The 16,282-nt window shown below is 46.2% G+C and overlaps 1 protein-coding gene across 3 annotated transcripts; it reads left to right on the forward strand.

Annotated features, from left to right (window-relative positions):
- Positions 1-568: 568 nt before the first annotated feature.
- On the forward strand, positions 569-16,234 carry LOC113908483 (putative neuroblastoma breakpoint family member 5). 3 transcript variants are annotated; one of them, XM_035725994.1, is made up of 13 exons: positions 569-699; positions 3,185-3,398; positions 5,290-5,386; positions 6,027-6,241; positions 7,268-7,319; positions 8,136-8,350; positions 9,645-9,696; positions 10,509-10,723; positions 11,537-11,588; positions 12,368-12,543; positions 13,595-13,646; positions 14,416-14,591; positions 15,660-16,232. In XM_035725994.1, the coding sequence occupies exons 2-13, from the start codon at positions 3,221-3,223 to the stop codon at positions 15,710-15,712; spliced, it is 1,533 nt and encodes a 510-aa protein (XP_035581887.1). In that variant the 5' UTR covers positions 569-699; positions 3,185-3,220; the 3' UTR covers positions 15,713-16,232. The 3 variants fall into 3 exon arrangements, with proteins under 3 accessions (XP_035581887.1, XP_035581888.1, XP_035581886.1); XM_035725993.1 differs by lacking the exon at positions 569-699 and adding an exon at positions 2,737-3,087 and having other exon boundaries at positions 3,188-3,398; XM_035725995.1 differs by lacking the exons at positions 569-699; positions 9,645-9,696; positions 10,509-10,723 and adding an exon at positions 2,734-3,087 and having other exon boundaries at positions 3,188-3,398; positions 15,660-16,234.
- The last annotated feature ends 48 nt before the right edge of the window (positions 16,235-16,282 follow it).

The following is a 16,282-nucleotide window of genomic DNA, read 5'->3' on the forward strand; positions in this document are numbered from 1 at the left end:
TTTGATATTATATATGTGTGTATATATATATAAATATTCTTCACTGACGAAGTGAAAGACTTTTCAGTAAAAGGTACTAGAGCAAAAGATGACTTGTTTTTAAAGAAGTAATCATTACCAAACACTTCCTACCATATACTGAAATTAATTGGAGATATGAAACCAAAAATTACAAAGCTCATAAATGAAAAATAGGAAATTTTCATAATCTTGGCATAGGCAAACATTTCTAAAACAAGACACAATAGCACTCACCATAAAAAAATCAATTAAATTGTACTTCATGAAAAATAAAAGCTTCTATATACTATAAGACATTCTTTACAAAGGAAAAGGCCATTTAGAGACCAGGAATGATTATTTTCAATAGATATATCTGACAAAACACTCATCCAAAATATATCAAGAACTCTTATAAATCACAAAGAAAATGAGAAACAACCTACTGTATTAATGAGCAGAAATATTTTAAAAAGCCCATCCCAAAAGAAGATGGTTATGATTAATAAGCATATGAAAACCCAGTGGGATATCTGCTAGACTGGTTTCTCTCTTTTTTTGTTTTGTAAGTGGACCCCGACACAGGGCTCCAATTCACCACCCTGAGATCAAGACTGAACTGAGATCAAGAGTTGGATGGTGCCCCCAGAAATGGTATCTAATGCACCCTCCTCTCTTCACTAGATACGTGGCCTTGGGAAGCTTTGTAATCTTTCTGAGGTTTTTTTTTTCCTCATCAGGAAAAGGATAACATCTGAGTAATAAGATCGTTCATAGGATTCAGTATGATCACCCAGTAGAGTACATGAACTGTACTTTTTGCGAAGAATATATCTGACCTTGAATTCTCCTTTACACATACTTAAAAGCAAAGACAGACAATTGGCAAAGAACAGACAAGTTATTCTAAAATATCCATTCACCTTTTCTAGAAAGAAATAATGTATATAACAAAAAGATTGGACAGGAGCCCATTTATATTGCACAACTTTAAGAGCAGAGATGAAAGTCTTGACTGGGTCCAACTCCTGCAGTCTTCTCGGTCTGGAGGGGTCTGAGAAAGTCCATTCTAGACCTAGAATGATCTGGACTCCTGGACAAGTGGTCCTCAGGAAGATAAGCAACTACTCACCTCTAAAGGCCCTGAGCAATTTGTGAAACTGTGAGTGAGGTTAAGACCAGCCCAACTCTATAAGCAGGACTCTCCCCTGAATCAAAGCCAGAATATTGATAGATATCATTTCCAAAATCTCTGTTACAGGCTATGGCATGCTCCATAGGAGAGAAAACAGGCACATGAATATCAATTGAGAGAAATATCAATCAACACACAAGAGCCATTATTAAATAATGTCCACCCCCACTACAACCCAGAAAAGTTCTCATTCAAAAGCCATGTTTTAAGGAATATGTAGTTAGAAATCTTCATGATTTGGGGCTGGAAGCCAGTTTCTTAAATGGACAAGCAACTCCGAGAATAAATAGATAAGCTGGATTTCATCAAAATTAAAAGCTTTTTGTTTCAGAGGACACTATCAAGGAAGTGAAAAGACAATGCATGGAATGGGAGAAATTTGCAAATTGTATATCTGATGGAGGTCTGCTATCTAGAATAAATTTAAAAAACAACACTTACAACTGAGCAGTAAAAAGACAGCCAATTTAAAAATGGGACAAAGAGTTTGAGTTGACTTTCTCTAAAGGATAAGACCAATCTAACAACAAATACTTGAGAAGGTGCTCAATATCATTAGTCATTAGGAAAATACAAATCTAAAGCACAGTGTGATCCCACTTCCCCCCATTAGTATGACTTAAAAAAAAAAAGACAATACATGTTTTGGGAAGATTGTAGAGAAATGGAATTCTTACACCTTCCTGGTGGGAATGTCAAATGGTGTAGTTGCTTTGCTTTGAAAAATAGTTTGGTAGTTTCTCAAAAAGTTAAACATAGGGTTCCATATGACCTAGCAATTCCACTCCTAGGTATATAGCTAAGAAAATTGAAAATATATGTGAACATAAGGGGAAAAGAAGCCTACATAACACAGAGATGCAGGAAGAAGAATACTGAGAGAGTTAGAATAGAAAACAGTTTCATAATGAATTGAATAAATTAACTTTGGTTTTTCTCCTGTGTTTTGGTTTGTGTGTGTGTGTGTGTGTGTGTGTGTGTGTGTGTGTGTGTGTGTGTTTGCGTTAAAGAAAGTTTCCTTTACTACATACATCCTATGAATGTATTGTAAATGGAGGAAGATCCAAATAAATTTAACTTGTCAAATACAAAGCAAAGATAACGAAAGTGCTAGCATGCTTCTCTTGTGTTTTTAATGCACAGAGGAAAAAATAAAACACTAGAAAGACACAGGGAAGAACATCATGACAGTCTAAGACATTGGAATCTATCCCTTATTATAAAAGCCTTAAGATCTGTTTGCCCTTAAAGGCAAGTGGGATGAGTTCATGACAGCCCTAAGAAAACCTGTTGGGAGGGGTGACTGAGCGGTTCAGTTGGTTGAGCATCTGACTCTTGGTTTAGGCTAGGGTCATGATCTCACGGATGGTCAGATTGAGCGCCTTGTCCCACTCTCTCCCTCTACCCACCCCCCATTCTCTCTCTCAAATAAATGAAGATGAACAAAACACTAAACTACTTGGGAAACTATTTCTGCCTTGGTGATTTATACACACACAAGAATGAACAATCAGAACCATGCTGAGATAATTTTTTAGAAAGAGATGGGAACTGTGGTATCAGCACAAGGGTAGACAACAATTGAGAGTGGCCAGTGAGGGGTGGTTCCCATCAGTGGGGACCTTCGGGGGGACCAGGCAGTCTTGTGTATCAGCACGGCCTCGGCAACTGGAAGGCAGCAGCTCCCCAGGTTCCATGTCATCTCGGACGTTCCAATTCTGTTATTTCAAGTGCAGACCGTTACCTGGCATTCTGAGTGCTCCCTCTGTCATTCCGGTTGGAGTGTGAGCTAGGGGCAGTGCCTTCGGCTCTCAGCTGTGGCATCTTGAACCTTGGTTTTGTGGTTCCTGAATCTCAGGTGCTGTGGGGTGTTGTTCAAATTGTTCCCAACAGTAAGTAAAGACTTCCTGTATCCTCACCCCTCAGTCCTGATGAAACCTACTTGATTTCACTGGTTTTTAACCATCCTGTGTTTGGGTTTCTTCTCCTCAGTCCCCAGCTCTACCTCCTCGGCCACACGTCACCATGGCAGCACCTCTTGGCCCTCTGTCTGATCCAGGGGCAGAAATCAGCCTCCTGGAAATCAACCAGGAGCTTCAATCCCAGCTGGAAAAAAGCAAGCAGGACTTCCGAGACCTCAAGGAGAAATTCCTTATATCCAAAGCTACTGCCTACTCCCTGGCCAACCAGCTGCAGAAATACAGTAAGTCCTACAAGGTCATGGCCACCAAAGACATGTCTGTCTGTATTCCTTCTGAGAAACTAAAAACCTCTCCAGATGCTGTCTTCTCTCTTCCAATGTCACGTAAATTTCATTCTGACCACAATCCGGGAAAAGTAGAAGTGGGTATTTTATCCTCAGTTTGCTGAGGATGGGAAAACTGAAGACAAATAGGTTAACAGTGACATGTCGGGTGGGGTTAGAGTTAACATCCCAGTTCCTGCTTCCTGGTGCAGACACAGAAACGCCTGGTCCTCTCAGGATGGTCTCTGTGCTGTATCAGATCCTGCATGACTGCGGGCCTAAGTGTCAGGGACTAAGGAACTCTCTCAGGTCCCGCTTCTCTGAGGTCCCATTGGTAAAGCACCAAGCTAGTTATACTGGGGTAACATCCTGATGGTACACCCGGGGACAAGAGGGAGGGTAGCAGGTGACACTACCTGCTTTCAAGGAGATGGAAGTGGGGTCTCCTTTCCCCCTGAAACTGTGGTATCCGTGAGTGACGCCATCCACACAGTGACTCCCCTTGTGAGAGGGAACCCGTGCACAGGCTCTGCTTCCTGAGTCCACGGAGGCCATTTGATACCCAGTGGTAAGGCTGAGGGTGTTTCAGGGAACATCACGGTCTCTCCCTGAGCTGGGGACCTAGAGACATGCAGGGTGGCCAGCAGGTCCAGGCCTGGGCCAGGAGACATGTGGCCAAGTGAGAAGGAGGGTGAGTGGGGGAGACCACAGCCCTGGGAACCAGCCAAACCAGGGTGTGGGGTAGGCCTTCCCCCACAGTCAGCCTGAAATGGGGAGCTCAGCTGCCTGTTCATTAGGAGGGCCCTATGATGGCAGAAGGATCATGAGAACGGGGCACGTGCACAGCAGAGCGATAAGAAGGAATCCTGACAACTCTGAGCCCGCATTGTTGTCATTTTCTCACAATTTGCTTTCAATAGAACAAGGGGAGGAGTAATTAAAAACAAATGATGCCGAGAAAAAAAAAACTGAGGCATGCTTTTTAGGAAAGGGAAGAGATGATGAGCTTTCAGGGAAGGACAAGCAGTGTTGTTTACAACTTTCCTGAAAATCATCACATAAGTATGGTAAACCAGTTGTGAAGATGATGCAAACAGATATCACCCGAAGGCGTGGGGTGGAGGTGACACAGCACAGGGGAGAAAAGCATGGGTTGTAGGTCAGTCAGCCTGGGCTAAATCCATGGTGCCCAACGTCCTGTGCTTCAGTTTCCGCCTTGTTAAACTGTTGTTGTTGTGGGACCTACTTCTCTGAGTCAGAATGAATACTGAGTAATTTCTTGTAACGCTCTAAGAGCAGAACCTGGAACTGTGTAACTCTGTTCATCATTCTACTGCTTCTCATAACACAAACTGTATTAGGATTGGGCCATATTCCTCTCCGGTGCTTCTGGTTTTATGCATTGTGGTTTCCCCAAGTGTAACCGGATGAATTTTTACCTTTGAGATACTTGTTCAGTATAGAAATCCCAGCTCAGGGGACCCATCAGTCCAGTAGCCCTGGGGGCCTTACCTCATGTCCCTGCTTAGTGTTTCACTTAGGAGTCTCCAAGGCTTGCTAGAGTGACCATGATCAGGGGAACCCGAATTCTGACTCTACCAAATACCAGTTCATCACCGTGTCCAGTTCCTCTCTGTGCCTTGGGGCTGTTCTTTCCTGGGCTCTGAAACAGGGAGTAATCGACTGCCCTGTAGTTGGGAGGCTGAGGAATGCGATGTGGAGCTCCCAGCGCAGAGCCAGGTGGCCGGGGTTCCAGTTGTCCTAGGATGGACCCTGCCTCATCCCTTGAAGGCAGCGAGCACAGCAGCATGTCCAGCTTTCCCCTGAGGCAGGCGTCTCTGTTTCTCAGAGTGTGAAGAGTCCACTGACCTCATCGAATCCGTGCTGGGAGAGAAGGTGCAGTTTGAGAAGGGGAAGCAGGCAGACACGGTGGCTGAGAAGCTCAGGTAAGGAAGGCTCCATGTGGGAGGCTGCAGGGACGCTGTGGGCATCTTTGACTTGGGGCAGCAACAAGTCTGGGCCAGGAAAGGGCAGACACGTCATGGCAGGCACGTGACCCAAATATTTCTAAAACAACTAAGACAACAGTGATTGGTAAATGATGGACTCCAATGACTCAAAGTCTCGCTCTCTCTTTGGAAAAAAATATCAAAGTCCCCAAGTTCAAGGGAACAATTCGTGGCTTTTAGCACATTCACAGTGTTGCGAGATCACCACCTCACTTACCTTTCACAGAGTCATGACCTGGCTGACCACAGCTTGAGCCTGCCATTCTCCTGAGCTCACCAGTTCACACCAGCTCTACTGGACACGCTTCTGCGTCTGGCGCTGTGTCCTTTCACTGCACGCTGCGCTGTGTGTAGTTTTCCAGGGAAACGGGTGTCCCCGAAGTTAGCAGCTGAAGGGACATCTCTCTGGCGTGTGCTTAGGAGAACCCCTGGCTCTGTTTACAGAAGGAAAAGGTGTAAGGGATGTGCGGGGTTCACGGCTCCTTTGGGGAAATTCTGCCAGAAATCATCACGAAAGATCTTATTGTCTGTTGTTCAACTCTTTGCATTTTAAAATTTTCTCTCTGCCCTGCCTTAGGCTATGTCATACCCTCATTAAAGACCAGGATAAAGAGCTGACCCGTTTGTATCAGAAGTTACGGAAAGGGAAAGACGTTTCCCAACTGCTCAATAAGCTCCTCGAGGACCTCCTCACCCATGATGACCCTGAGCATTCCCAAGGGCAGGGCTTCCAAGAGCAACTGGCTGAGGGGCGCAGGCTGGCCAAGTGCCTTGCCCGAAAGCTCAGCCCAGGTAAGGCGGCCACCGGCCCTGATGCCCGGAGCTGCGCCAAGGCGCTGGGCTCACAAGAGACTCCCCGCCTGGCCTCACGCCATGTGCAGCAGCCCTCCTGGGTTCCCCATCGCAAGTGGGGCCATGAGAGAACCAGGAGTGGAAGGTGGTAACAGAGAGCAGAAATGCACAGTGTGGAGGTAATAGTGCTCCACGTGTCTGCTTCCTCCCTGAGGGAATGCAGCCTTTGGAGCAGGAGGCAGCCTCCACCAGTCTTTGAGCCAGAGAGCAAAATGTGACAGGAGGATGCTTGTTAGTGTGCAAGGATCCCTGCACTAAGTGGGAGGTTCCCAGAGTCAGCGTGGTCTGTATTAATTGTGGGTGAGAAAGTGAGTTTTACTTTCTCCATATCTGTCTCCTCATCTGGAAAGTATATCAAATAACCTGTTGATACTGTAGTGATCAGATAGGGAAAATTCATGAATGCATGTCAGGAAAAAATAATGCTCCTGACTGTGTGGAGTTGGATGAGGTCCTTGATGCAGTAGGACTTGGAGGTGGGAGTGCTGTTTAGACGGGACCGCTTTTTGTAGATGGATGTCCCCTTGATAACACTGAAGCCCACGTGGGGGCCCATGAAGTCCCCGGTGGAGGGATGTGGGACAGGGTGGTTGTCCTGTCGTGAGGGCAAGGAGGCGGCTCTATGTGAGAGCTGTGAACCCACAGAGAGTCTGTGGCTGTGGTGGGACCTGTGGCACTCTGCAAGACACGGTGCAGAAATGAAGCTGACAAGCATTCCCTGATATGGACAACAAGAGCCGGTAGAACCTGTTGCCCAGGTTCAGTGATGCTGATCCTCAGAATCAGAGACACACTGCCTGACGCATCAGAAATCCATGCCACAGCAGTTCTTAAAGACAGTGCCCTAAACTCAGTAGAATACCTAGTCATGCATAGACCCTTAGGTCTCCAGGGACATAGAAGCCACTGTGTTTATAGTGGTGATGTGGGAAATAGCTGATGGGACATTTCTGAATTTATTTGCAGAAAATTATGAGGATGAGGAGGATGAAGAAGAACAAGGAACCCTCACTCCCAGGTGACAATGAAAATTCTGGAACCAATAATGTGTGGGTCAAAATGGACAGGGTCTCAGAAAGTAAAGTAAGTGAGGTCAAGAGAGTGACAGATGTCAGATGCAAGGTTAAGCAAAACTGCAGATGGTCCCCAAAATATGGCCGTTTTGGCTTGGTTGCCGGTTGTCTCTGTGGTGTTGTAAGACCGAGATGAATTCACCAGCCTTAGGATTCCCCGTGGGGACAAAAATACCCATTCTTTCCTGTAAATGGACACCGGGAGGAGATGCATATCTACTTCCTACACAGTTCTCTAAGGTCCTTGGTAGGACGGTAACTAACCAAGGAATTGGTAAACAGACAACTAGCAAAATTAAAACCAAGAGAAGTACCTAACCAAACTCCAAAAACTTGGGGTGTCATGTGACACTATTAATGACAAAGTGCCTAGAAGGCACACATTTCTGCAGTCTGCAGGTACTCCAGAGCTGTAAGTAATTGACCAATCTATGTAAAAATCATCCTGACTCAGGCCCGTGGTGGTTGCCCCTGGTCTGGTCTCCACTGTGCTTCTCGTTGTGACCGCACCCTGCTGGGAGGGTGGAGTCTCATTCCTAGTCAGTGCTTCTGTGGCCAGTGCTCTGAGGATCAGCTGCTGCTCTCCCAGCCCCGGGCAGCCATACTCTGCCTCTTGTAGGTTGGTGTGCTTGTTCCCTCTCCAGCCGGTGCCCTGTGCCTCTTGTGACCACTCCATATAACTCCAATCCAACCAGCTAGGAAGCCACAGTGTCTGATCCTCCTGGTTTGATCTCCTGTCATTCCTGTCCTACCCGGCACAGCATGGAGCAGCAGCAAGTTGAAAAGAAGGAAGTCCTACAGGACACAGTGGATGAGTGTGTTTTGACTCCTTCAACTCTGCAAGAAGGGTGTGACAACGACCAGTCCTACAGTGCTGGCGAATTCCCATTAGATGAACAGGAATTCGGCTCTGCTCTGGATTTAGCCTGTGAATGCTCCCACACCCAAGGGGATGAAACGTCACGTGGTCCCCCAGGTAGTGTCCATGTTGTTTGTTCTGCACACCTTGTCTACACTGAGGAAGGTCATCTCTATACACGGGCGTTACAGACACACTTTGCTTTAAATCAGGACATAATGGATGTGGAGACACAGACATCAGGTGGGTCAGGGAGCCTTCAACCATCCTAGGCAGCGGCCATGCCTCTGTCAACCCGGCCCCCGTGTCAGGCCATTGAACCTATGTCATGGGTGACAAGCTCTACCCACCTCAGTAGGACATCCACAAAGTCTTGTCAGATACCCTACGTGGATCAACTGTCTCTTGTTCCATGCAATGACACTTTCTTTTTAGGATCAATATCTCTCGAGGGCCTAGACCTGTCCAATGTTGTTGGCTCACATACCTGCCTATCAGGAAAGGTGCTTTCCCTGGTTTCACTGCTCTCAGGCCCAGGCACAATCTTCTCTATGTGGGTTCAACTTAGCCAAGTGGTCATCTGAAAACAACTGTGTCATTACCTTGCCTGGATGTTCCTATGAAGCCAAGCTGGGCTCTGGCATCACTCAGACCCAAATGGCTTTTGTGTCGGTAGAACACCAAAGATTCTTTTTTTTTTTAATTTTTTATTGTTATGTTAATCACCATATATTACATAATTTGTTTTGGTGTACTGTTCCATGATTCATTGTTTGTTCATAACACCCAGTGCTCCATGCAGAATGTGCCCTCTTTAATACCCATCACCAGGCTAACCCATCCCCCCACCCTCCTCCCCTCCAGAAACCTCAGTTTGTTTTTCAGAGTCCATCATCTCTCCTGGTTCGTCTCCCCCTCTGACTTACTCCCCTTCATTCTTCCTCTCCGGCTATCTTCTTCTTTTTCTTTTTTCAAAGATTCTTTTTGATTTTAGGTTTTCTACAGTTGATTCATTAGTCTAGTTTCAAGAATAAATTCCTGGGAAGCATCAAGAGCCATGGTATGTCATGGAATAACCCCATTTTGCAGCAACACTTCAAGAAAGTGCTTGGACTCCTCCGCAGGACCTCTGGGAAAATATATTCGGAACTCTTTTTACAGACTCCCATCAGAGGAGGATATTGGGATAATTTGTGGGGGAGAAGAAAGTGAATTTCTGCAACAGGTCAGGGAGCAGTCCTGTGCACTGCTCGTAAGACTTAACCTTGGCCATCCTGGAATATCCCTGCCAGAACACTAGGGTCTTGCCCTGAGAATCTTAATGTCCTTGCAGTGTGGGTGGTCACTGTGTTGGTAATATGGGAAGTGTGATTTCCTTAGTGTCACCTGCTGTCTTGGAACTGATTTTCAGAAAGTCAAGATGATCGAAGGGAAGGAAATGGACAACAGCCAATGTGCCCCAGGTAAGTGTGAAGACTGTGGACTACGAATTTTCCTGGTGACCTCTGGAGACCTCACATCGGGGATAGAGAGAAAGTGCTGCCTAGAACTATTCCATCCATTCAGTCAATAGCAGAATATGCCCTTTAACCATGTCATCTATTTTCATGTGGTAGTTGTGTAGGTGTCACTTTCTTACTCCCTTTCATGTTGAATAACCTACAGAGAGTGGACACACATGAATTGACCAAAGCCAGGGATTCCGGTAATCAGCTCTTGTCTCCTGTGTGGTTAAAATCAAAGTGAGATGCGTATTAACTTTGTGTCTGTTTGACATCATCATGTTGGAGGATTTTGGATAGCAAGAGAGGAAACTGAAGAATAAATGCATGTCCCATCAAAATATTGAGAAAATATTCCTTGGAGTCAGAATGTCTGAGAGGCAGTAAGGCCTCAGGATATTTAGTCCCTTGGACACTGCATGTACAAGTCAATGCAATGTATGCAGAAGGGTTGAAGCCACTTGTTTTGATAACCTCTGTGTGCTGGGAGTCATAAGTATGACATGAGTATGAGAGGGATGTTTTAGTCTCCTCCTCCGTCACCTGGTTATGAGGCCAGTGCACAGAATATCTCCTGCTCTGTCTCCCACTGCTCCTCATATCGGAGGCCACACTCTGCTCCTTATATAGGGGGATAGTTTTTTCCCTCCAAGGGGAGAGCCACATTGCTTTCTGGGACCACTCGCTATCACACCCATCAACACCAGCTAGGAAGCCATGGTGTCTGATCCTCCTGGTTTGATCTTCTATCATTGTTGTCTCCCTCGGCATAGCATGGAGCCCCAGGATGTTGAAAAGAAGGAATTCCTACAGGACACAGTGGATGAATGTGTTTTGGCTCCTTCAACTGTGCAAGAAAGGCGTGACAGCGGCCACTCTTACCGTGATGGCAAATTCCTGTTTGATGAACCTGAATTTGGGTCTACTCTGGATATGGCCTATGAATGCTCCCATTCCAAAGGGGCTATAACTCCACGTGGTCCTCCAGGTGGTGTCCATATTCCTTGTTCCTCACACCCTGCCAGACTCATACACCTCTCCAGCCCAGGCCCACGAGGTCACTGCCAGACCTCCTAATTATGAATTCAGCTCGTGTCCTCTCTTGCAAGGCTCTAATTTCCATTCTTGAAACATGCCCCTGAATTTGGATGCCTGCCAAGGCTGTTGGCAGCCTTTTCTATATCTCTGGAGATGGCACTCCCCTGGTTCACGCTCTTCACTTCGTCTATGTCTTCATTTGTCTTATCTCATCTCAAGTCAGCTGAGAACCCGAACTGGACCACTGCTATGGGACAGTGTATGTTTCTCTGGAGCAATGCAGGGTCCTGAAACTTCCCTACCCCATGAATGGCCCCTGTTTCTTTGTAGCTTTCAAGATTGTTCTGATTTGATGGCGTGTAGAATCCATTCATTGGTTTAATCTGCATGGCTGATTCCTCTAAACCATTCACCTGTTGGAATTTCAGATGGAAAAAGCCTCAATATTGCAGCAACTGTCTAGGAAGCAGCCAGGGAGTTCCCCCAGGATCTCTGAGAAACAGAATCGGTTTGTTTGCCTAGACTCAAGATTTAGGATGCTATGAGGATGGCTTGTTTTATCAGGGATATTGGTGTAATGACTCAAGAGTACCATCCCAATTTTTGCCTACGAGGCCTTACCTAAGCGCTCCTGGATGGTTACACTCACAGTTGCCTGGTATTGCTGTGCTTATATTTCTGTCCTGTGCTATGCAGGATATAGGAGTGGGCATCTGTGAAGGGGAATGTGCTTAACGTAATTCTTTCTCTTCATTATTTGCAGAAGACCGAACTGATCAGGAGGATCTGGGAAGACAAGAGCCGGCTGCCCCCAGGTAACTCTGGACACTCGGGGGCTGGGGATTCAAAAGTGGCACCCGGGGAGAAGCAGAAAGTGCTGACGAGCACAGTATTATCCATGCGGTCAAGGACAAATTACCACTTTCACAATGTTCTCTGTCTTCACTGTTGTACTGGGATTGCTTCCCATTTCTTAATGACTTCTCGAGTTGAGTAACCCACAGTCCGCTGACCCGGGTGAACGAATATGTCACAGGGACCACGGTGCTTGCTCATTCCTGTGTGCTTTAGAGAGCCATGCACATCTGTTCTCTTGTCTTTAGATTTCGCATGTTGACATGTGTTCATAACATTAAAATATCATAGCAAGTAGACAAACATGTTCTATCATGCCACAAGGTTGAGAGAAAGAGGGCTTCCTGGCATGAGATTTCTGTGACAGTCCACTGCCCCCAGAGCTGCCCGTGCTTGGCCACTACATGCAGAACTCAATGCCATTTGCATGGAAGGGGGAAGGCCACCATTGTGGGACTCTGTGTGTTATGAGTCATAAGTGGACGGCACAGAGATAATTCAGTCTCTTTCGTCAGAAGCTTGCTATTTGGCCCGTGCACGAGCACTTATTTTCCTTTCGAACAGCTGCCCCTGTGAGAAACACGATGTGTCCCACAAAAACAAGAATCGTTTCTCTTTTTAATGGGTCCTTCCCCTCTTTGCTTTCTTGACCACTCCTTTCCGCCTTGCATCAAAGCCTGACAGGACATATGACTTCAGATCCCTCTTAGGTTAATCTTCACTTGTCCCTACCCTGCAGGCTCAGCAGACAGCTGGTAGAGGTGGTACAGCAGGACGTCTCAAGGGACTCTCAGGATGAACACTACTTGACATACTCAGTTCTTCCCGACCTGTCTGACTCCTACTGGCCTTACAGGAGCGCCGCCATCTTCCTACCTGAGGAACTGGAAGTCTGTTCCTCTCTGGAAGTGACCAGTGAGTACTCCATTGTCCAGGTGATCAAGCTCCACCTGGACACCCACAAAGATCTCCTCTTCTTTGTACCCCAGACCTCTGCTGTGCCGAGAGAGGTCATCCCTGTGGGCAGGCCCTGTAGAGACAAACTGATCTGAACTGGGCTCTAGGATTGAGTTTTAAGCACAGACATCAGGTGGGCGAGGCACATTTGCTCTCTTCTTAGTCCCAGGGCATGCCCATGTTACCTTGATTTCTCTGTCGCTTCGTTGTTGGGCCAAGGCAGGCACGACAAGCTCAACTCACCTCAGCAACACGACCATAAAACCTGTCTGTCAGACCTAATTTGGATGAAATGTCTCTTTTCACCTCTAATAAGCTCTATGTTTCATCTCGGAGGTGGGTCCGTTAAGAATCTGTGCCTGCCGCAGTCACTTGGCATTCTTGTCCAGGGTTAAGTGGTTTTGCTGTTCTTAGCCCCATTCTCTGTCTCCTTTAGGTTGGCTTGTCTTCCTAAACAGTTGTCTGAAAACCCACCCTAAGTGTCTCTACTGATAGCTTGATTGTGTGTTTCCAGAAGCAGAGCTGTGCCTTGGCATTCTCCCACCACATGAATCAGGCCAATGTTCTGAATAGCACCAAAGACTCACTTGAATTTCAGTGTCTGTAGTTGCATTCCATCTGTTCAGTCTCAGTGTACAAATTTCACTGAGCCTTCAACAACCAGGCTATCTGACGAGAGAAGGGTGAATGCTGCAGCGATCCTTTTAGAATTCAGGGAGGCTGGCTCCCCAGAATCTGTGTCAAAGAGAGAAGTTCAAGTGCTTGCACAGAAGACAGGGGAGACTGTGATGTTAATCTCCTAGATAGAATAAATTTTTCCAAATGGCTCAGGCCGGGAAATCAAGCCAGTTATCACATGACAATATCGGAGGCACCCTGACATATTCCTCTGACTAAACCTGTTCTCACATTGAACGTATCTGAGTGTGTGGGTAACATGAGACCCTGGATTATTAACGTACCGAGAAGGATCTCATTCATGACCAGCCCTGTCTCTATATAATTACAGAAAATCAATTCCACCATGAGGAGGAAGAAGACCAGGACCAGGCATGCCCCAGGTAACTCTGATGAATCATGGGTTGTTATTTCAGTGGTTAAACTGAAGGATTGCATTTCAAGGAAAAAATAGAAATGGCCGAACATATCTATTGCATCCATTCTCCAATTACAAAGTATCTCTTTTAACTTTGATGTATGTCTTCACCGTGTAACACGGTTACGTTCCTTTTATTGACCCCTCCATTTCAATAACCTGCAGTCAGTTGAACTTTGTGAACTAATCCTTCACAGGGATTCTCCGCATTCCCCTCTTCTCTTTTTGGTAAAACCAGAGTGAGAGGCATATGTGCCTCTAACTCTTTGGTGTTACCACATTGAGGATATATGATAGGAAAAGAACACCTCCTGTCACAGTAGTTAGAGAAAGAGACACTGAAGACACAAGATGTCTCCATTTTGAAGATGCCTTTTAACACCCGTGTTCACTTGGTCAGTGAAGGTAGTATCAACAACATTTACGTAAATGTGTTGAAGTCACCTTTAGGATTATCCATGCAGGCTGTGAGTCATGACTTCCTTTCCACACTAGTTCAGGTTGTTGCTCAGAAGCTTAGTTCTGTGGTCACTGCCCTGAGCACCTTCCGTTCTCTATATCTACTGACCCCACAGCACCACACTGCCGCCTGAAACAGGAGCAGAGTTGTTGCTGTCAAAAATTGGTGTGCCCCTTTGTTATGAGTGTAATTCCCAGCTGTCCCATCAAAACGGTTAGGATGGTGGGAGGTCCACCTTTCTTGTCTTAATGTTCAGATCTCCCCACCCTACCAGGTTCAGCAGGGAGCTGCCAGTGGTGGAAGAGCAGGACAACCCATGGGACTCACTGGATGAATGCTATATGATTTCCTCAGCATTTCCTGGCCTGTCTGACCCCCACGGGAATTCTAGGAGGGCTGACATTAACTCTTTCCAAAATCTGGACATCTGTTCTCCTCTGGAAGCAGCTCGTGAGTCCTCCACTGTCCATGTGATAAAGCTCCAACTGGCCTCCCAAGTTGCCCCGCTATTTTTGGTATCCAACCTCTGGTTCCGCTGAGATGTGTCATCGCTGTGTAGAAGCCCGCTAGACATAGGGATCTGAGTCAGGCCCCAGGATAGACTTTTCACCATAGACATCAGGTGAGTCAGGGACCTACCGTTTGTTCCTCATCTCCGGCCATGCTTACGGCTCCTGACAGAAGTTAGGACATTGGAGTCAAGGCAGATGTGACGAACTCACTCTCACTTGAGCTGCATATGCAGAGGTGTCTGTCTTTGTTCCTGATTTCCTTTAAATGCCTCTCCTTATCTGCACTGCTCTCCATTGTAGACCCTGAAAAACATCCCTTGAATTTTTGTGCCTGTCCAAAGATGTTGTCAGCCTTACCTGTATCTTTGGATTTGTCATTTCCCTGCTTTCACTGCACCGATCCCCAGTGTCTGTATCCTCTGTGTTGTCTGTCTACACTGAGTCATCGTCGGAGTATTGCACATCAACGCTTCTACCATCAGCCTCCTTGTATGTTTCCTCGAAGCCAAGCTGAGCCTGGGCATCGCCCCTCCCCATGCATGGCTCATATGTCTGTGTAGCCCAAAGGACTGTACATAATAGATTCCTTTTGCTGTGAGGGTTTGCAGATTCCATCCGTCAGCCTGGTCTTTGTGTCTAAATTCCCTTAAACCCTCACACCTAGAGCATCTCATAGCTATAAGGGAATGAGAGATTGTTGCAGTAAGGTTTTAGAATGCAGGTAAGCTGTTCCCCAGAATCTGTGGTAAAACAGATGTTTCACTCTGTACACAGACACTTGAGATGTGGCTCTATCACATTAGGGAGCTCATGCCCAATGGTATAGGAAAGCAAACCAAGGCACAATCCCAAGGTACTACGTGAGGCCTCCAGGAGGATTTCTCTCACAATATCCTGCTGCCCCACTAAGGATAATTATGCCCATGCACTAGTTGTATTGGATACTTAATTTTAACGTACAAATGTTCTGTTTAATGTGACTGGACCTGTCTGTATTTGTTTGTAGAAAATCATAATGATCTTTTGGAGGAAGACCAAGACCGGATATGCCCCAGGTAACTCTGAAGAATCATGGGCTTTAATTCAATGGTGACATCTCGTGATCTCAGATCTAGGCAAATCTAGAAAGTGCTAAACGTACCTATTTTACCCATTCAGCCACCCACAAAATCTTCCGTTAGCAATGTTCTCTGTTTCACTGTGGTACTTCTAGAGGCCCCTTTCTTAATCCCCCCCCAAATGCAGGAACCTCTTGTCCATTGATGCAGGTATCCTAAGCAGTCACAGGGACACTTTGTATTGGATCCATCCAAAATGCCCATCTGTCGCTGCTGGTTTCGCATTATGATGTTGGCAGGAATTCATGGCAAGGAAAGTGTTTAGGAAAACAAAAATTCATGTCTCAGTATTTAGACAAGTAGGCCTTGGACATACGAGCTTTCTAGGAATCTACAATGCTGCCAATCTGGGGTTGTCTTGGTGATTTCTGTAAATTTCAACAAAATGTATGCAAAAGTGTTGATGCCGGTTTTATTGTTTTCTGAGTGTGCTATGTGTTGTGACTGTTGTGCACAGGGCTGGTTCAGGCTCCTTCCCTTAAGCTCCCATTCTGTCCATGCTCTGAGCACC

Source organism: Zalophus californianus, unplaced genomic scaffold, assembly GCF_009762305.2.
Source record: "Zalophus californianus isolate mZalCal1 unplaced genomic scaffold, mZalCal1.pri.v2 scaffold_45_ctg1, whole genome shotgun sequence".
NCBI lineage: Eukaryota > Metazoa > Chordata > Mammalia > Carnivora > Otariidae > Zalophus > Zalophus californianus.

What these genes read in the sequence shown, in the direction of transcription:
- LOC113908483 (XM_035725994.1), top strand. Translation starts at nt 3,221, where the DNA reads ATGGCAGCACCTCTTGGCCCTCTGTCTGATCCAGGGGCAGAAATCAGC. An exon ending in ACGGTGGCTGAGAAGCTCAG is followed by an intron (nt 5,387 to 6,026) that starts GTAAGGAAGGCT and finishes GCCCTGCCTTAG; the next exon opens with GCTATGTCATACCCTCATTA. An exon ending in AACGTCACGTGGTCCCCCAG is followed by an intron (nt 8,351 to 9,644) that starts GTAGTGTCCATG and finishes ACTGATTTTCAG; the next exon opens with AAAGTCAAGATGATCGAAGG.